The sequence below is a fragment of the Rhinoderma darwinii genome, chromosome 11 (assembly GCF_050947455.1).
Source record: "Rhinoderma darwinii isolate aRhiDar2 chromosome 11, aRhiDar2.hap1, whole genome shotgun sequence".
Taxonomy (NCBI): Eukaryota; Metazoa; Chordata; class Amphibia; order Anura; family Rhinodermatidae; genus Rhinoderma; species Rhinoderma darwinii.
In genome coordinates this window covers 33,405,079-33,426,096 of record NC_134697.1, presented here as the reverse complement: position 1 = coordinate 33,426,096, position 21,018 = coordinate 33,405,079, and the positions used below count along the sequence as shown (strand labels likewise).

The window sequence follows — 21,018 nt, the reverse complement described above, 5'->3', positions numbered from 1 at the left end:
AGCTAAAAATTGTCTGGTCATTAAGGCCCATTATCCTTCTAGTCATTAAAGGGTTAAATTTGTCTGGATGAAATGGAGCTCCATTGTGTTTGCTGGTAACGTTACCCAATGACAGGTGACTGTACGTGATATCTGTTTTCTGGTGCCTGGAATGAAAGTAAATTGACGACATGTACTTAACTTTGAATCCTCAATGAATCCCTGATGAACTGCCTGGAAACAGTGAAAAGTATCCCGGTAATTGCAGCAGTCGGAGTCATGACATGCTTCTATGTTGTGTAATTACCTGATACTGCTCCCCATCCAACTCTTCTCAAGTCTGCTATATGCATCCCGAATACAACGCTTTATCTTTATTGTTCTTCATTTACTGTAAACCATACGACGTTATCTCTCAGATACGCACAGATGTCTAACACTTTCACTAAAGATCCTCTCGCTTCATAAATAAATAAATGAAAGTGGTTGTGAAGTTTAAGCCCTTTACATAGGTGGCTAATCCCTGGTGTTGGGGCTCATGCACACAGTAATGCGGCACACAGACTACCTCATGGCTCTGTACTATATAGATACGGTGTGCTAGAGTACGGTGCCGTATTACTTCGTAGAAATTGGAAATCGGTGGTATGGCCTCAGACTTCTGTGGGTGCTGTATTATGGCTCCATACAACTAGCTGCTTGTATGGAATAGTTTGATGGTCACGTGTAAGGGTCGGGCCGATTTTGGCCTTGAGGACCGGAACAATTTCATGATTTTTTTCCTTTTTTAATCACAGCGGCCCTTAAGTTTTTTATTTTTTGCTCGACATATCTTTATAAGACTTTGTATTTTGCAGGACCAGTTTTACTTTATGTAGGTGCCATTTTTTGGTACATTTACATTATTGTATAATTTATATTAATTTTTATTTTGGCAAATTCAGAAACAAAGGCAGTTTGTATTAGTTTTTTTACACTGATCATCATAAATAATGCTATAAATTTGTTGTTCAGGTTGTTACGGTTGTGATGATACCAAATATGTGTGTATATTATGTTTTGGGACTTACGGATGTAGCCATCTTTATCTTGACTCTGATGACTCGCTGCAGCGTGATATCACACAACAAAAGTCATTGAAAAAGTCAAGATAAGGGATCCAGCCGTTGTTTATTTAATGTGTTAAAAATCAAGGTAAAGACGGCTACATCTGTATGTTTAGTAAAGTTTATTTGTTGTAAAAAAAAAAAAATTATTTGTGTTTTTTATTAGTTGTTTTCATTTAACATTTTTTCTTGCTTATTCATTTTACTTTTTTTTTAATTATATAGGGGGATTTTTAATTTTTACGTTGATTTTTTGTTTTTAGAACACAGGCAGTTGTTAGGGCATACCTAAAGGCCCTTTTACACAGACCACTGATTGGGTAAACGAGTTCTGATTATTGCCCTGTGATCAGCTGATTAACGAGCAAATGCTAATTCATTGGCTAATTGAATCTTTTATAGTGTAAAATCACCTTAAGTATGCCCTAACAACAAATATGGCCAGACAGCCCTAGGTCCCTTCAATGGACCCTGGGCTGTTTGCCCATAGAGGGTATGTTTCCCCCCTTTTGCTCTTCCCCTTTTGAATGCCACAATCAGCGGTGATCGCTGCATTTAAAAAGGGGTTAACAGTAAAAATCAGATGGGATTTATGTGTACATGAGCCCTAATGCTACTCCACATAGCTACAATAAATTGTCTTTTTTTTCAAAAAAATTAAATAAATATACACTACCGTTCAAAAGTTTGGGGTCACCCAGACAATTTTGTGTTTTCCATGAAAACTCACACTTATATTTATCAAATGAGTTGCAAAATGACTAGAAAATATAGTCAAGACATTGACAAGGTTAGAAATAATGATTTTTATTTCAAATAATAATTTTCTCCTTCAATCTTTGCTTTCGTCAAAGAATGCTCCATTTGCAGCAATTACAGCATTGCAGACCTTTGGCATTCTAGCTGTTAATTTGCTGAGGTAATCGCGAGAAATTTCACCCCATGCTTCCAGAAGCCCCTCCCACAAGTTGGATTGGCTTGATGGGCACTTCTTGCGTACCATACGGTCAAGCTGCTCCCACAACAGCTCTATGGGGTTGAGATCTGGTGACTGCGCTGGCCACTCCATTACAGATAGAATACCAGCTGCCTGCTTCTTCCCTAAATAGCTCTTGCATAATTTGGAGGTGTGCTTTGGGTCATTGTCCTGTTGTAGGATGAAATTGGCTCCAATCAAGCGCTGTCCACAGGGTATGGCATGGCGTTGCAAAATGGAGTGATAGCCTTCCTTATTCAAAATCCCTTTTACCTTGTACAAATCTCCCACTTTACCAGCACCAAAGCAACCCCAGACCATCACATTACCTCCACCATGCTTGACAGATGGCGTCAGGCACTCTTCCAGCATCTTTTCAGTTGTTCTGCGTCTCACAAATGTTCTTCTGTGTGATCCAAACACCTCAAACTTTGATTCGTCTGTCCATAACACTTTTTTCCAATCTTCCTCTGTCCAATGTCTGTGTTCTTTTGCCCATATTAATCTTTTCCTTTTCTTAGCCAGTCTCAGATATGGCTTTTTCTTTGCCACTCTGCTCTGATGGCCAGCATCCCGGAGACGCCTCTTCACTGTAGACGTTGACACTGGCGTTTTGCAGGTACTATTTAATGAAGCTGCCAGTTGAGGACCTGTGAGGCGTCTATTTCTCAAACTAGAGACTCTAATGTACTTGTCTTGTTGCTCAGTTGTGCAGCGGGGCCTCCCACTTCTCTTTCTACTCTGGTTAGAGCCTGTTTGTGCTGTCCTCTGAAGGGAGTAGTACACACCGTTGTAGGAAATCTTCAGTTTCTCTGCAATTTCTTGCATGGAATAGCCTTCATTTCTAAGAACAAGAATAGACTGTCGAGTTTCACATGAAAGCTCTCTTTTTCTAGCCATTGTGAGAGTTTAATCGAACCCACAAATGTAATGCTCCAGATTCCCAACTAGCTCAAAGGAAGGTCAGTTTTATAGCTCCTCTAAACAGCAAAACTGTTTACAGCAGTGCTAACATAATTGCACAAGGGTTTTCAAGTGTTTTCTAATCATCCATTAGCCTTCTAACACAGTTAGCAAACACAATGTACCATTAGAACACTGGAGTGATGGTTGCTGGAAATAGGCCTCTATACACCTATGTAGATATTGCATTAAAAACCAGACGTTTGCAGGTAGAATAGTCATTTAGCACATTAACAATGTATAGAGTGTATTTCTGATTAATTTAATGTTATCTTCATTGAAAAAAAACTGTGCTTTTCTTGCAAAAATAAGGAAATTTCTAAGTGACCCTAAACTTTTGAACGGTAGTGTGTATATATATATATATATATATATGTATATATATATATATATATATATATATATATATCCAAAAAAGAGAACGTGAAGCAGCACTCAAATAAAGTGAATTTATTCATCCAACATGGAACCACTGTGGTTCCATGTTGGATGAATGAGTTCACTTTATTTGAGTGCTGCTTCACGTTCTCTTTTTTGGATATCTAACACATAAGGAGAGGTCACTCCTTTATTTTTGAATCTTTGAACCAGCCTAGTCAGGCATTTGTTCACAGTGCTGCTCCAATCCTCTGCGCTTTTATATATATATATATATATATATATATATATATATATATATATATATATATATATATATACACACACAAATTTTTACTGTTGAAACGTATGAAAATGTATATGCACTGCTTGGAATCATCTGTCATGGACTTCAATTTATATATAAATAAACTGCACCCATCCTCAAAAATAAGAGTATGAGCAGTCAATGAGTAGCCGTGTGACCATATAAAAGCAGGGGCAGCAAGCGGAATACATTTCTATTGGTAACTTCTAATATTATTTATCATTTATAGAAGGTGGTATATTATTCCGTATAATGCAAACCTCAACTGCTGTAGAACCTCTTTAAAAAATAAAATACAGGGTTATTCCTTTCCACCAAGAATATACCAGGGAATGGTTGACATAAAATGGCCTCCTCCTTGTTCAAGTGTTTCAAATAATTCAAATGTCAAGTATTTCAGGTATCGTGTAACCCTGACACATATATACACAGTCACGTAAGACCCAGTTCACACACGTTTCTTTTGGCACTGATTTTGATGCAGAAACCGTGTCGAAATCAGCGCCAAAAAACGGCTTCCATTGATTTCAATGGGAGGCGGAGGCTTTTTTCTTTACCAGAACAGCTTTTAGCCTCTCGCAGGAGTAAAGAGCAGCATTTCCTTTCTTGCCACGGTTCCACCTCTGACCTCCCATTGAAGTCAATGGGAGGCAGAAAAAGCTTTTTTTGCAGCGTTTTTTGTTGCGGCGCTCAATAGCTGCAGTAAAAAGAAACTTGAAAAACGCAGCAAGAAAATGCAGGCTGGTCAAAATCTGCCTGAGTCAGATTTTTTCTGCCTACAAAATAATCTGTCTGAACAGGGCCTAAAAGACACTAGGCATTTCCCCCAAAAATGTATTGCGTTTTTCTTTTTTTCTTTTGTGTCATTTATTTTGTGCATGGGTTTTTTCTAGCCGTTCTGAAGATATATAAAGTCAGAGTCTGTTGACTCTTCTATCGCTCCAGTGATGGACCTGCGGGAGCAAGTGACGTCGCAGCGTGATCTCGCGAGATCACACTGTGCTGTGAAAGAAGCTGGGCATGAATGACGAGAAGTGTTTGACGCTAATTGGTCAGCGGCATACACTTTTCTTTACAACGCCCACTTGGTGAAAAGTAAAAAAAAACAAAACACCCAGTTGGGCATTTAGAACAAATTAGGATAAAACTAAAAATGATCATAACTTGGTCAAAAATATACGTTTAAAAAACAAACAAAAAAAATCTGTTATCTACATTAAAGCACCTATAAGATTAGGTAGAAGATAGGGCAGTTATAAACTGGTGACAGAGCATCTTTAAAGAAATTGGAGAGATATGCGGTTGAAATCCCCTGGGATCCGGTTATTTGCGTATAGAAGAGGCTGGACGCAGCCGCAGGGTTAAGGGAAGCCGACATGACCGTCCTGGTAGGGAAAGGGTTAATGAGGTGAGGGAAAGTTGAAGGAGCTGAAGGAGGGACGGGGAGGAGTTAAGGGGGACGGGGGGGCCGTTACTGCGCTTCCCGCTGTTTCTCGGCATTGAGCCGGAAGCAGCGGGAGGAGTAACATACAATAAGCAAGCTCCCACCCTCCCACCCTTGGTTTGTTACTCCTTAGGTCTTATGTACGTCCGTCTATGAGCGTTGTGTTTTATTTTGTGTGCTTATTTAACATGTTTTTCTTTTTTCCGGAGTAGGTTCTGTTGTCATGGCAGCTGGCGGGGGGAGTCCTTGAGGCCAGTCAGTACAAAATGGTGGGGGGGTCGCATCGGGGGTATGCGTCCCCCAAAAAAGGTACATGGTTGAAGACTTCATCGGGTGTTATCCCTTTGAAGTGGTCTTCTGGTAGAAGGTATATCACTTGAAGGCTTCATCGGGTGTTATCCCTTTGAAGTGGACTTCTAGTGGTCGGTATATCACTTGAGGGCTTCATCGGGTGTTATCCCCTTGAAGTGGACTTCTAGTGGTTGGAGCCATCTGCAGAGGTGAACGGTGCTTCCGAGCTGGTTTACGGCTGGAGGTAATTGGTGGTTTGCAGATGGCTAATTCGGTGTGTTCTTGAAAGGAACATCTGAAGGGGCTTCAAGGACTTCCTCTGCTCGGGTTAATGTTAACGTTTAATTGTTATTTATGATTCTGACCCATGTTGGGTCATGTGAATTATTAGGAGGAATTCTCTGGTGGATTCCTAACTAGTTATCCGAATGTTTTGGATTTAAATTGTTTTTATAAAACTGTGAAATTAATAAACGGCTGCTGTGGCCATTTCACATCCAACCTCGGTGTCATGTGTCGTTACTAAATGGGGGTGGGGGATAGTATGGTCTAAGGTTAACACACGACTCTACCTAGGCAGGTCATGGGTTATGATGGATTTAAGGGTATAGGGGATATTAAGAAAGTCCTATTGAAACTGCTATATTGGGCGCGTAAGACCATTAGGTTTAAATGGATCAAGAAGGATCCACCTACGGGAAACTGCTGGAGGAAATACGTTAGGAGGATGCTACAATATGAAGAAATCTACTAGCCAGCGAACAGTAGGAAGGTAGAGTTTGGGGAGTTGTGGGGAAGCCGGTTGCAATAGGATGTTGGATGTATTTATTTGTGGGGCCACGAGATGGATATGTTGGTTGTTTCTTTTTATTTATTTATTTGGGATGGGATTAGAGTCATTGTGGATGGCGTCAGCCACGTAACAACATTTGGGCCCAGTTCACACAGAGTTTTTTTTACACGTTTTTTGACTCGGAAACCACGCCAAAAAACGGCCGAAAATGCCTCCCATTGATACCAATGGGAGGCAGAAGCGTTTCTTTCCCGTGAGCGGTAAAAACGCTCGCGGGAAAAAGAAGGGACATGCCCTATCTTCGGGCGTTTTACGCCACTGACCTCCCATTGACATCAATGGGTGGCAGAGAAAGTGCATTGCGCTGAGTTTTTGCCCGTGGCGATTAATGGGCGTGAGCAAAAAATACAGTGAAAAACGTGGCAAACGCCGTGCAGGCAGATCAAAATATGCCTCAAAATTCCAAATGTGAACTCCGCCTTAGAGGCTTGGGTTTTGGTGGGGGAAAAAAAGTTTGGGAACTAAGGTTACTATATAAGGTAAGGTAGAAAAGAGCGCTATATAGGAGTGTACCTGGAGTGGGATCTTTGATTGGGAGACATGCGGGACATGGTTTGAAATCGGGAGTTTATTCTGAGACCGCATGGCCGAGGTCTGAGGTCCTGTATTCCACCTTGGTGATATATACTAACCCCTTCCCCACATATGACATACAGTAACGTCATAGCCGGGTAGGGGAAGTATGGACGGGCTCACAGAGTGAACTCGCTCCATACGATGCTGGTGTCGGCTGTATGTTACAGCCGACACTTAAGAGTAACTAGCGGCATCGCGCTCGAGTGCAATCCCGCTAGTTTAACTAGTTAAATGCCGTGGTCAATACCGACTGTAGCATTTAAATAGTTAGAAAGAGGGGGCGGCCCCCTCTAACAGCTCATCGCGCCCCCCGCAACGCAATCGCGGGGGGGCGATGGTTGCTATGGCTGCCTGGGGGCCTAATGAAGACCCCCAGGTCCGCCATCTTTGTACACCTATTAAGCCCTGCCTCTGGCTGGGCTTAATAGATGCCTGTCAGAATCACGATATACTGCAATAAATTAGTATCGCAGTATATCGTGCAAGCGATCCAACGATCGCTGGTTGAAGTCCCCTAGGGGGACTAATAAAAAAAGTAAAAATTTGTTAAATAAAGTGTTTTTTTTTTTGTGTAAAAGAAATATATATATTAAAAGTTAAAAAAAAAAACCTTTTCCCATTTCCCCCCTAGAGCATAGTAAAAAATTAAATAAATAAACATAATTGGTATCGCCGCGTCCATAAAAGTCTGAACTATTAGGGCGGGTTCACACATAGCGGATTTTCACTTAAATTCCGCTGCGGACACTCCGCAGCGTTAATCCGCAGCGGAGCCGTTTCTCCATTGACTTTCACTTTAATTTCGCAGTGTTCGTTTACACGATGCGTACAATTCCGCTGCGGAGCATAGGCTGCGGAGCGGAATGTGGTGTCCGCAGCATGCTCTGTCTGTTGCGGAGCAGTGGCGGACTGGTTGCGGACTCATGGCGGAATTTCTCCATTGACTTCAATGGAGATTCTAAGTTCCGCAATGAAGTCCGCAGCTGTCATGCACATGTTATGTGTGGTGCGGAGCGTATTGGTTTTTTAACATGACATTTCTTCATTCTGGCTGGACCTATGTATTTCTAGGTCTACAGCCAGACTGAGGAAGTCAATGGGGCTCCCGTAATGACGGGAGCGTTGCTAGGAGACGTCAGTAAATAGTCACTGTCCAGGGTGCTGAAAGAGTTAAGCGATCGGCAGTAACTGTTTCTGCACCCGGGACAGTGACTACCGATCCCAATATACATGTATCTGTAAAAAAACATATAAGTTCATACTTACCGAGAACTCCCTGTTTCTGTCTCCAGTCCGGCCTCCCAGGATGACGTTTCAGTGTAAGTGACGGCTGCAGCCAATCACAGGCCAAGCACAGGCTGCAGCGGTCACATGGACTGGCGCGTCATCCAGGGAGGTCGGGCTGGATGCCGAAGGAGGGACGCGTCATCAAGACAACGGGCGGTAAGTATGAATTTCTTTTACTTTCACTAGGGAAAGTGCTGTCCCTTCTCTCTATCCTGCACTGAATAGGGAGAAGGGAAGCACTTTTCCTGCAGTCCGCAGCGGCCAGTCCGCATCAATTTTCTGCACATTTTGTGCAGATCCGCAGCCGTAATCCGCAACCCGGATTAGGTGCGGCATTGATGCGGACAGTTGCGGAGGAATTCCGCCATGTGTGGTCATGCCCTTACAATATATCATTATTTAACCCGCACGGTGAACGCCGTAAAAAAATAATAATTGTAAACTCCAGAATCTCTATTTTTTGGTCACCTAATCTCCCACAAAAAATGAAAAGTGATCAAACTGTCCCAAGTACACAAAAATTGTATTATTAAAAACTACAGCTTATCCCGCAAAAAATAAGCCCTCATACCACTTAATCGACTAAAAAATAAAAAAGTTATGGCTCTTGGAATTTAGCGACAAATTTTTTTTTCTGTTTTACACTCAGGTTTTTACTTGTAAAAGTAGTAAAATATAGAAAAAACTATATATATTTGGTATCGCCGTAATCAAAATTAACCCACAGAATAAAGTTAACCTGTTGTTTTAATTGCACAGTGAATTCCGTAAAAACGGAGCGCAAAAAACCACGGAGGAGTCGCTGTTTTTTTCATTTTCTACCCCATAAATAATTTTTTCCCTGTTTCCTAGTACTTTATACGGCAAAATAAATGGTGCTACGAAAAACTACAACTCGTCCCGCAAAAATCAAGCCTTCATAATACTATATCGATGGAAAAATAAAGATGTTATGGCTTCTGGAAGGTGGGGAGGAAAAAACGAAAATGAAAATCTGAAAGTTCTTTAGGACGGGAAGGGGCTAAGGCCTCATGCACACGACCGTAGCCATGTGCACAGCCGTGATCTTCGGGTCGGCTGGCCGCGGAGTGTCACCCGCGAGCCGCCAGCGTCCATTATTTCCTATGAGTCCAGGCTCCTGGGCCATACACGGACCGTGGTGCATGGGCCCATAGGAATGAATGGGGCCGCAATTCTCCCGTGGATTTTCGGGGGAATTGCGGCCGCAAAAGCACGTGTGCATGGGGTCTTAATGTTTGTTTCCTGTTATATGTTATTGTGAGGGGGATATCCTAATGGGACTCAGTATATTTAAATATAAAGGGGATGATGGTAATATAGAGAGAAAAGAAAGTCTAGATAAATGGGTGGACAATTCGGGCCAAAGCCATTTTTTTATTTTTATTTTTCGTTTTTCACTCCCCGCATTCCAAGAGCCATAACTTTTTTATTTCTCCGTCAATAAAGTGGTGTGAGGGCTTATTTTTGCGGGAGGAGTTATAGTTTCTTTTGGTACCATTAAGGGTATGTTCACACGCTTTTTACACACTTTATTACCCCCCCTAGGGGACTTGAAACAGCGATCGTTAACGTATTGCAGTATATTGTCATTTTTACAGGCTTCTTCAGGGCTTAACAGAGCCAGTGTGAAGACAGTCCTGGGGGCCTTCGTTAGGCCCCTGGGCTGCCATAACAACCATCGTAATCCCCCAATCTCACTGCGGGGGGCGGGGTGGCGATGAGTTTTTCTGAGGGGGCCGTCCCCCCTCTTTTCAGTGCCTCAGATGCTGCGGTCACCTTTGACCGCAGTATTTGAGGGGTTAAACAGCCAGGAACAGCCCGATTGTTGCTCCCGGGGTGTCTGCTGTAAAATACAGCCGACACCCCCAGCATAGGGAGCGTGCTCAGCGCATGAGCGTGCTCCAAACATCACCCCCCCGCACCCGCACGAAATAGCACGTCTGGGTGCGCGAAGGGGTTAAGGGAGGGTTTAGAGGTCTGAATGGATCCTTGTTATGGGGAAAGGGTGTATTTGGATAGATTAAAAAGCACTGGTTCGGAGACAAGAGTCCCATTCCCATATCCCCCATATAGATTAAAAAGCTATAGGAAAGAAATTGGTGTTAATGATTTCTTCACTAAATGGATGTACTACATGTTCTCTTGTATTGCATGCTTACCGATCTGTATTTTAGGCAATATCATGATAATAAAGAAAAACTATGTTTAAAAAAAAAAAACTTTAGTGCCTTGCACGGCACACGCGGTCTGGTGAATATGGCGCAGCTACTGAGCTAGGCCAGATTGGACCTGGGGTAGCTTATCGCCACAAATATGTTTCCATACGTTAAATCGCTTCACCACTGTCTACCCCAAGTAGAATGCACAATGCAGAAAGAGCACAATGGCCTTCTATAGGTCAGCGGGTGGATCTAAAGTTACGTACACAGGTAGCAGATTCGGTGAAGACATTTCTGCATCTGAAAAATCCATCACATACGTGTAAATGAGGTCGTTTCTGCAGCACGTGCATGGATTTCTCAAAGCCCCATTCAAATAAATAAAACAACAACCTAATGTCTTACGGCCTAAGGACTCATGTGCATGGAACTTATTTGGCAGTGCACCCTGCGTGGCCTCTGCGTGCCATACGAGTACATACGGAGTCCGATGCAACATGCCACAATTCGTATGGAATCCGACAAAACAAACTCTGTATGACTACGGTTGTAGGCATGAAGTCTAAGGCATCATTTACACGAGCGTAATATACGTGCGTGCTTTTCACGCGTGTCGTACGCACCTATATTAGGCTATGGGGCAGTGCAGACAGTGCGTGAGTTTTGCGCAGCGCAAGTGCATTGCGTAAAACTCACGACATGTCCTATCTTTGTGCGCTGTTCGCGCATCACGCACCCATTGAAGTCAATGGGTGCGTGAAAACCACGCATGTCACACGGAAGCACTTCCGTGGGACGCGCGTGATTCGCCAAACAGCTGTCAAACTCTGAATGCAAACAGAAAAGCACCACGTGCTTTTCTGTTTACAAACATCCAAACGGAGTGTCATAATGATGGCGGCTGCGCAAAAATCACGCAGCCACACATCATACAGGGCTGACACACGCAGCTGTTAAGTGCCTTTTGCGCACACAAAATGCAGCGTTTTTTGCGTGCGCAAAACGCTCACGCTCGTGTAAATCAGGCCTAAGGGTGCGTTTACATGAGACATTTTGATATAAACCGCATTAAAAAAACATGCAGCAATATCTGTTTTATTGCAAATTGCCGCGGTCTTGATGCAGTTTTTGCTGCATCGCCAAAATCATCTCATGTGAATGCACCCGAAGGCCTAGTTCACACCGTTTTTTTGGTGCGGATTTTAATCCGGAAACAGTGGCAAAAACTGGACGAAATAACCTCCCATTGATTTCAATAGGAGGCGGATTGAAAAGAAAGCGACATGCTCTTTCTTCAGGCATTTCCGTCTCGTCTCTGACCTTCCATTAACATCAATCGGAGGCAGAGAAAGCGGTTTTCGCCCCCACAGCTCTTAATGGCCGCAGTTGAAAAACGTAGTGAATAAATGCAGCAAAGAAGCGGCAAAGAGTGCAGGCAGGTCAAAATGACCTGAAGTATTTTGACTGCAAAAAAACCTCAGTGTGAACATACGCTTAGGCAGGTTTTGATGCAGTTTTTTTTAACCAAACACAGTAGTGGATACAAAAGACAGAATTCTAAGGCACCATGCACACGAATGTGCTTTTGCGACCGCAATTCCCCCGAAAATCCATGGGAGAATTGCGGACCCATTAATTTCTATGGGCCCATGCACACGACCACAGAAAGAACGGACATGTCTTATTACGGCCGTGTTCTGCGGTCCGGGCTCATAGGAAATAATGGACGCGGTCATGTGCACGGCCCGCGATTTGCGAGCGGTTTGCGGGTGACAGTCCGCTGCCGGCCGACCCGAAAATCACGGCCGTGCACATGGCTACAGTCGTGTGCATGAGGCCTAAGTATTTACTTTTGTGCTCTTCCTTCTTTTTGGACCTACTCACTGTATTTGGCTTAATAAAACTGCATCAAAATGAGCCACAAACATTGCATGTGTGAATCCAACCTAAGTATCCGGCACACACTGCAAATTTTCTTTCAGAAATCCATATGTATGGAACACATTTTCAGTTGCAGAAATTTCTGCAACACAATGAAGATTTGCTACTTTTTAAATTCAAAACCAGAAACGGAACCTACACATAAGAAATATATAAAAGAAGGCCTAATAGGTCTGCTCTCCTGTATTTAATTCTGTTTTGGGCTTAAAAAAGAAATGCAAAATCTGCAGCAAACCTGCACTGTGTGAACAAGAGCTTAAAGCGGCAGAAAACTGCACCTAAAGTGCACTGTGTGTGAATTCAACCCAACTTTCCCAGAATTAGACATCACTAACGACATGTTAAGTAAGGGCTTATTTACACGAGCATGTTAAACATCCATGGGACGGCCGTTGAAACAGCGTCCGTCCCACGGACCTATGTTATTCAATGTGGCCGTGCACACAGCCTTTGTTTCAATGGACCGTGTGAAGGGTCTGTGCGAAAATAGGACATGTCCGTTCTTTTTGCGCATCACGCATCCCTCCATAGACTCTCAACTATGGTGGAAGCGTGACATCGCGTCCCGCAGCGCTGAGCACGGATGCACCTCGGACGTGAAAAACGGCAGCTTTTCATGTCCGAGATGCGCAGCGCTCGTGTGAATAAGGCCTTAAGCTGCATTCAGCGTTGCATAACATCCATGCTCGCTTATGTCCATCTATTAATATCAGAGACGGGCCACGTGGCGTAACGCACATCAGACACTCTTATACATGTGACACTCCCTGCGTTAATCTGTGCAGCCTCCAGTTTTAAGGGAGAGAGAGAAAAAAAAACTTCAGTCTGACAAATTGATTCCCATTTCCTCTTTAAAAAAAGCCAAATCATGTGAGTTGAGCCTTTCCCCACAGCTTTCCAATCTGATGAAGGCTGGTTATGAACGAGGAGGTGAATCCTATTCCATGGGCAGCTTCATTCACTAGCACATGTGCGTTTATTAACATCATTTTAAATTTTTTGGGGAACTTTTAAAGTTTAGCAGAAAAAGTTTTGTAAATTTTTTTCTTCCCAAAAAAGTACTGCGCAAGTGAGCGACAATTTCTTCATTGTAAATGGATAACCACAAGAAAGTCTTCAGTGCAAAGCATATAGCCGGGGTAAGTCCTCCTAATGCAGCTGAGCTGAACCGTCATTGCTGAGATTATGTAGTGTGATTAGAATGGCTCTATTATTACCAATGTATCGCAGCTTGTTCTTCTGTGTGCGCGCTGCTATGTCATCCTGTGAATGGTCGTTTATATTACTTTTTTATTTACCCCTGTTGTATATGACTTGATAGATTATGTATTGTACTCTAGGCTTGGGCACTATGGCGGCTCATCGCATGCAATTTTGTCCCACTGCAAAATCACAAGCGATAATTTTACATCACCATTTTCAGCGATTTTCTAAAATTGCATTGCAATATCACATACAACTATGAGTGGATAATGGTGAATGCGATTTATTAGCACATTATTAGCAATAATCACAAAAAGTGTAACATTTTTGGATTTTTTTTTTTCCTCTGCCATCATTTGAAGTTGCATGTACATGTACATGTACGATTTCATACAACCCCCCCCCCTCCCCCCACATAGTAATACGTTACACTGCGATCGAACCCAGACCTGTAGTGGTGTAATTGCGGCCGTTAAGTTGCTATAGAGCCTAAAGAGAAGCTAAACCACCGTCTGAGCAATGTCTCTATCTACCAATCGCTAAGGCTACATGCACACATTGCAGAATTTGGTGCAGAAAATCTGCAGGTAAACCCAGGTAATTCCGCAAGTAAAAGCCGTACTTAAGGACTTATTCAGATGAACGTATAATAGGTCCGTGCAACGCGCGTGATTTTCACACGCCTCGCACAGACCTATATTAGTCTATGGTGCCGTGCAGACTGTCCGTGAGTTTCACGCAGCATATGTCCGCTGCGTAAAACTCACGACATGTCCGATATTTGTGCGCTGTTCGCGCATCACGCACTCATTGAAGTCAATGGGTGCGTGAAAATCACGCGCAGCACACGGAAGCACTTCCGTGTGACGCGCGTGATTCGCGCAACAGCAGGAAAAAGTATGATTGAAAACAGAAAAGCACCACGCGCTTTTCTGTTTACAAACATCCAAACAGAGTGTCATAATGATGGCGGCTGCGAGAAAATCACGCAGCCACGCATCATACGAGGGTGATACACGGAGCTGTTAAGTACCTTTTGCCACGTTTTTTTGTGCGCAAAACGCACACGCTCGTGTAAATCCGGCCTAAAGGTGAGGCTTTTTTTAATTCGTTTTTATCGCGGTTTCTATATTTTTTTGATGCGGAAATAGGTGCGTTTTTATGCTGCAGATTTTGGTGCATTTCTTATTAAAACAATTCACAAGCGGAAACACAAGATAAATTGACGTGCTGCAGATTTTAAAATCCAAATCGCATGTCAATTTCCGTGCGGAAAAAAATTTGCAACGTGTAGATGAGATTTCTTGTAATCTCGTTTTACTTTGCTGGTGCTGTTCACGCTGCGGATTTGCCTAAAAAAAATAAGTGCGGCAAAAATAAGTGCGACAAATCCGCACATAATTCGTATCGTGTACATTTGGCCTAATTCACTAAATGCCTTCAGTTATATATTCACGTGACTTTTTTTTTTTTGTAGCGATTATCACAAAATAATCAGTTTTGCAATAATCTCACAAAAAAAAACCCAGGGCAGGCGAACGTTCAATAATTATTCAAAACCGGATCTGTGTTTGCTCTTGGCGTCTAAGGCCTCATGCACGCGGACCGTGCAGACATTTATTTCAACGAGCCCAGACCGAAAATGCGGCCTGCCTAATGACATGTCCTATTTTTTTAGCGGTCCGGGCTTCCGGCCAATGCACGGACGGTAGAAACCAGGGTAGTGTGCATGGGCCCATAGAAATGAACGAGTGCGCAATTCACCAGCAGATTTGTGGGGGAATTGCAGCCGCAAAATCACAGTTGTGTGCATGAGGCCTAAGGGTATGTTCACATGGTTTCTTTTCAGCCGTTTTTCGGGCCGAAAAACAGCCATAATATCGGAAGCAGAGCGTCTCCAAACATCTGCCCGTTGATTTCAATGGAAAAAACGGCGTCCTGATCCGACAGGGCGATTTTTACGCGGCCGTTTTGAAAAACAGCTGCGTAAAAAAACACCCATGAAAAAGTGCATGTCACTTCTTGAGCAGTTTTTGGAGCCGTTTATCATTGACTCTGTAGAAAAACGGCCGTAAAAAACGCCCTAAAAAAACAGATGAAAATCAGGTGCAGTTTTTCCTTGAAAACAGCTCCGTATTTTCAGACATTTTTTAGTAAGCGTGTGCACATACCCGACGGGTATGTTCACATGCAAACTCAGAAACATCTGACAACACGGAGCTGTTTTCTAGGGAAAACAGCTCCTGATTTTCATCTGTTTTTTTTATTAACTAGTGTTTTTCGTAGCGTTTTTTACGGCCGATTTTGGAGCTGTTTTTCTATAGAGTCAAATTAAAAACGGCTCAAGAAGTGACATGAACTTTCTTTTTTGCGGCCATTTTTTTACGTGGCCGTTTTTCTAAACGGCCACGTAAAAAACACCCTGTTGGAGCAGAACGCTGTTTTTCCCATTGAAATCAATAGGCAGATGTTTGGAGGCTTTCTGCTTCCGATTTTCCAGCTGTTTTTCGGACGTTTGCGGACTGAAAAACGGCCGGAAATGAGCAGTGTAAACATACCCTAACATTTAGCAACCGAGAAAAAGTGGAGCAGTTACCCATAGCAAGAAAACCAGTCCCTGTGTGTATCCAGCCTGTAGATTGCATATATTATTGCCCACGCAGAAAAAAGCTGTGCCATTCGCCATGTGTAAAAGTGCCCTAAATCCATAAAGTATGAATGCAGGAGAAAGCCACGAACAGTTGATTTTAAGACTTTCCTAATCTCTCAATGAAGCTTCTAAAGCAATTACTTGCAGCATGTGGATGTTGTCAGTCCCACGGTACATCATGTTATTCCTTAATACCATGCATGTGATGTGGAAAGAGAACAATCCCAAACTTGGTAAAAAAAAAAAAAGACTTTACATAATCCTGTTATAAAAGTATAAAAATTTTAAACCGTTCATGCAACATATTCATATGTTACATCTGGATTATGCTGCTGATTTAACCCTATGTATTGTATATTGCATTTTGCTGCACGTTACTACTGGTATACATATTAATGGGACTGTTTTATTATAAAGTCATTGTATTCATCATCCCAGGGGCCACACCAGCGCCTGGAGCTGTCTTTTCCAATGCTTTTGTAGTTCGACACAACGCTGAACCAGAAGAACCATCACCATACTGCCGTTTTGGTGTGTGAAATCTTAGGCGGTGCATCTCTTCCGACACTTGTTATATGGGCGCTTATGCTAGTAGAGTTTGCTGTGAATGTTATTACTGGACCCACAAGTTTTTATATAGGGCAGAAAAAAAGTCTGTATGCCTCTGTATGAAATCTCAGGCATATGGAATTAAAGTAGAGCCCTCTTGAATCCCTATGGGTGTCCTAATGCAACTCCACCCAAAACAGAGCACACATACGGCACTAAAAAATGGCCTAAAAAAATAGATTCTCACAATCCGTGGACGTGCGACCCCCAGCGGTGGGGCTCCCAGATCAGACAATTCTCACCTGTCCCAAGAATACGTGATAATTGTCGATTCTGGGAACACCGGTTTAAAGATTTTCCTACTTCCTCTCCTGGGACCTGTTCCCATTTTTGGCAAAAAGTAAAGAGAAGAAATGCGGCCAGCAAATATGATTGTGTAAAGCTGCTCACAGAAATGTTATAGACCAAGATGGGGCTGTAAACGTGGTTTAGTACATAACGCAGCATCTATACTGTTCCACATAGACTGCTTTTTAATTAGTTCCACAAGTTTGGACCAGCAACTTGTGTAATTCATTGTTGGCACAGCTGATGTTGTTTTGTTTAGCAGAGATTCTATGTGAGGCAGAAGATCGTCTGATCGTGCAATGATATATAATGGGGTTGGCTTTTATTATATGGAAAACCCATAATCCATTGAGTGTAATAAAATCCCAAGGAGCAATGTAGCGTTACCTGCAGAATGTGGAAGCTGCATTTTTAAGGCAAGATGGTCGTCCATTGACAATTGTCCGACCGACTCCTCATGGCTATGCTTGGCTCTTCTATTTTTAAAGGCTGCTTGATGTGGCCGAGCACTCTACTGGCATCACTGCCACTACAGTAAGTTCTAAGGATCAGCTCGACTTGCAGAGGTCAGACCCCCAGCAGTAGGGTATTTTTGGCATACACTAGCGATCTACCAACAATCACCTGTAATGAGATCCCTTTAAAAAGTATTTTCATCGTAAACCTCAAAATTGTTATATATATTCGTAAATCAAAAGTCAGCGCGATAACTAAACTTTGGTAATTGTTTTTTTTACAGAGATATTGGCATGTTATTTCTTCAGTTGCAGCAGGCATTTTTGATGCCATATTGGTTGCCCCTTTCTGTTGCAAGTCAGTAACTGTAAATCTGGCTACCACAAAAAAGTATATAAAATAAAAAGACTATGTCTATAAGTAAAACAAACATATTGGCCAAAATGTGGTAATCATTGTAACTTACAGGGTTTCCCCTCCCCCATATGGCTAGGATAAGCCAATACTTTCAGATCCGTGGTGTCAAACTGCTGTGCAAGGAACTGCAACAAACCCTACTCCCTTGATTGGTGCTGTGGATACCTGCATGGAGGGTGGCGGCAGCGCCACTGTGCAGAAGAAAAGGCACCTTATTCAGCAAAACGGCGGCGGCCCCAGGCTTCCTTTAATTTATTTACTAACGTGGTGAAACCTCTTTTAGAGTAAGTTCACAGGTCCTATTTTCGGGCTGTAAATGCCTGAAAAATGGCTGAAGAATCAGAAGCATAATGCCTCCAATCATCTGCCCATTGATTTCAATGGGAAAACGGCGTTCTGTTCCGAAGGAGCATTTTTCGCAGCATTTTTTTACGCGTAAAAACACAGCCGCGAAAAAGAAGTGCAGGTCACTTTTTGGGACGTTTTTGGAGCTGTTTTCCATAGGCTCTATTGAAAAAAGCTCCAAAAACGGCCGTAAAAAGCGCTGCGATAATCGCGAGTGGCACAAAAAACGTCTGAAAATCAGGAGCTGTTTTCTCTTGAAAATAGCTCCGTAATTTGAGAAGTTTTTGACTCTGCATGTGAACATACCCTTAGAAGGGTGGTCCTCCCAAAGATGATGGTCAGTAGGAATAGTAGATAATGGAACTGAAAATCTGTCACAGGGAATCTGGTCTAGATAAAAATGTTGTATCTTGGAGAGGCTTCATTGTATATGGCCATTTTTATTTTGAGTGGAAATTTTCTTTAATAAATCCTCCTGCAGCCGAGTGCAGTGTTGTCGGCTCCTTCCAGACCCACATATAATGGCACATGTTTCCAAATTAAATTTGCAATAAAACAAGCTGATTTTTTTTTTTCCTGCTACATGTTAATGGGGTTTTGTAAATCCAATTCGCATGTTTTGTACTGTCATTTGTTGCAGAATTTCAGCGCGGAATCCACAACCAAAGTCTCTGTCTGAACATAGCCTAACTGCACCAGAAATCTACGATTGTGGATGATTAAAGGGGTTGTTCAGAATGAGTAAAACATGGCTGCTTTCTTCCAAAAATAACGCCACACTTGTCCATGGGTTCTGTCTGGTATTGCAGCACAGCCCCATCCAGTTCAATAGAAATGAGCTGCAATATTCGAACCAAACCATGGACAGGCGTGACGCAGTTCCTGGAAGAAAGCAGCCATGTTTTTCTAGTCCTGGACAACCCCTTTAATCGTACCCTTCTATAAATCACAAACTGGGATTACATAGTTAGAACGGTTGAAATAAAGACACCTGTTCATCCATGAAACTGTATTGCCGGAGCTGGGCAGTAATGATATATTCAGATAAACCTGTCGCTCACAGTTGAGAAAAGCCGTCTTATTGAGTTATCCCTGAAGCTTACAATTTCTCAAGGACATTGAGTACGTAAGACAGGTCTCATGAATATCAATTGGTTAGATCAGTCGTTTTTAATATAAGCCTAGTCTTTATGCTTGTGTGTGCACAATGTCTGTCTGTAGGTACTTGCAGGGACGACTCCGGGTTTACCTTGGCCCTTGGGCAATAGTCCTAATCATAATAATTATAATCTTATATAGAGCCAACCTATTCCGCAGCACTTTACAATTTAGAGGGATTGTGTACAGACAAAAGTAGTGAGGACCCTGCTCGCAAGAGCTTACACTTTAACCAGTATACTACGCAACGATATTGTCGCCAGTGATATTTTAGTCACTTTTTTGTTTACTTGTTTGTTTTTTTGCGTGTGGTGTTTTTCGGTAAAAAACTGACAAATATATTTTCGAGTCATTACCAAAGAACACCAAAATAAATTGGCACCTGTGAACACACCTTAAGAAGGAGAGACCGCTGTATGCCACAAAGTTTGTACTTAAAGAGGACCTGTCACTAGGTCCTACAAAGTGAGTTATTAGTCTCTCCTAATAGCCGCCGTGTCTAAGGGTATGTTCACACAGCCTATTTTCAGCCCTTTTCTTGGGCCGTAAACATCCCAAAAACGGCTGAAAAAACGGGCTGACCGCCTCCTAACATCTGCCCATTGATTTCAATAAGAAACTGCGTTCCGTTCCCACGGTTCATTTTTTTATGCTGGCATTTTTAAAAATGGCGCATAAAAAAACGCCCTGTAAAAAAAGCACGTCATTTCATGAGCCGTTTTTGGAGCCGTTTTTCATTGTCAATAGAAAAACAGCTCCCAAACCGTCCGTAAAAAAACGCTTGATGCATCCCTTGAAAACTGCTCCGTATTTTACAGCTGTTTGTAGTCTAGCATGTGAACATACCCTAAAGCCGGATTCACACGAGTGTGTGCGTTTTGCGCATGCAAAAAACGCGGCACTTTGCGTGCGCAAAAGGTATTTAACAGCTCCGTGTGTCAGCCCCGTACGATGCGCGGCTGCGTGATTATCGCGCAGCCGCCATCATTATGACACTCCGTTTGGATGTTTGTAAACAGAAAAGCACGTGGTGCTTTTCTGTTTTCATTCATAGTTTTACAGCTGTTGCTCGAATCACGCGCATCCCACGGAAGTGCTTCCTTGTGGCATGCGTTATTTTCACGCACCCATTGACTTCAATGAGTGCGTGATGTGCGAAATACGCACAAAGAACGGACATGTTGTGAGTTTTTCGCAGCGGACTCACGCTGCGTAAAAGTCACGCAACTGTCTGCACGGCCCCATAGACTAATATAGGTCCGTGCGACGCGCGTGAAAATCACGCGCGTTGCACGGACGAATATCCCGTTCATCTGAATAAGCCCTAAGAGTTCAGCAGTGTTTGTCCTGTACTTGTGCGTCCCTCTGTTGCTGCACTATGGACCACTCTATATTTCGCAACCAATATGCAAATGGCCCGCTGGCTAGCCAAGTGGGTTTGACCGCCAGCGATTCTTAATGGGCGGAGTTACCACTGTACCTCTGACGCTGACCTATTAGCGTGAGGCTGTTTCCTAAAGACAGTCTTCAGCCAGTGTCATTGCGTGAGACCACACTGGCTAAAAAATGTCTTTAGTAAACTCGCGTTTTGCGGGGTGTCTTTTACGTACG

The 21,018-nt window shown here is 42.8% G+C and overlaps 1 protein-coding gene across 1 annotated transcript in view; it reads left to right on the top strand.

Annotated features, from left to right (window-relative positions):
* Positions 1-13,375: 13,375 nt before the first annotated feature.
* The window catches only part of LOC142663653 (solute carrier family 2, facilitated glucose transporter member 9-like), a 37,819-nt gene continuing 30,176 nt past the window's right edge, over positions 13,376-21,018 (top strand). Inside the window, exon 1 of the mRNA XM_075842406.1 lies at positions 13,376-13,420. Coding sequence (XP_075698521.1) covers positions 13,376-13,420 — 45 coding nt within the window. The remainder of the gene's footprint in view (positions 13,421-21,018) is intronic.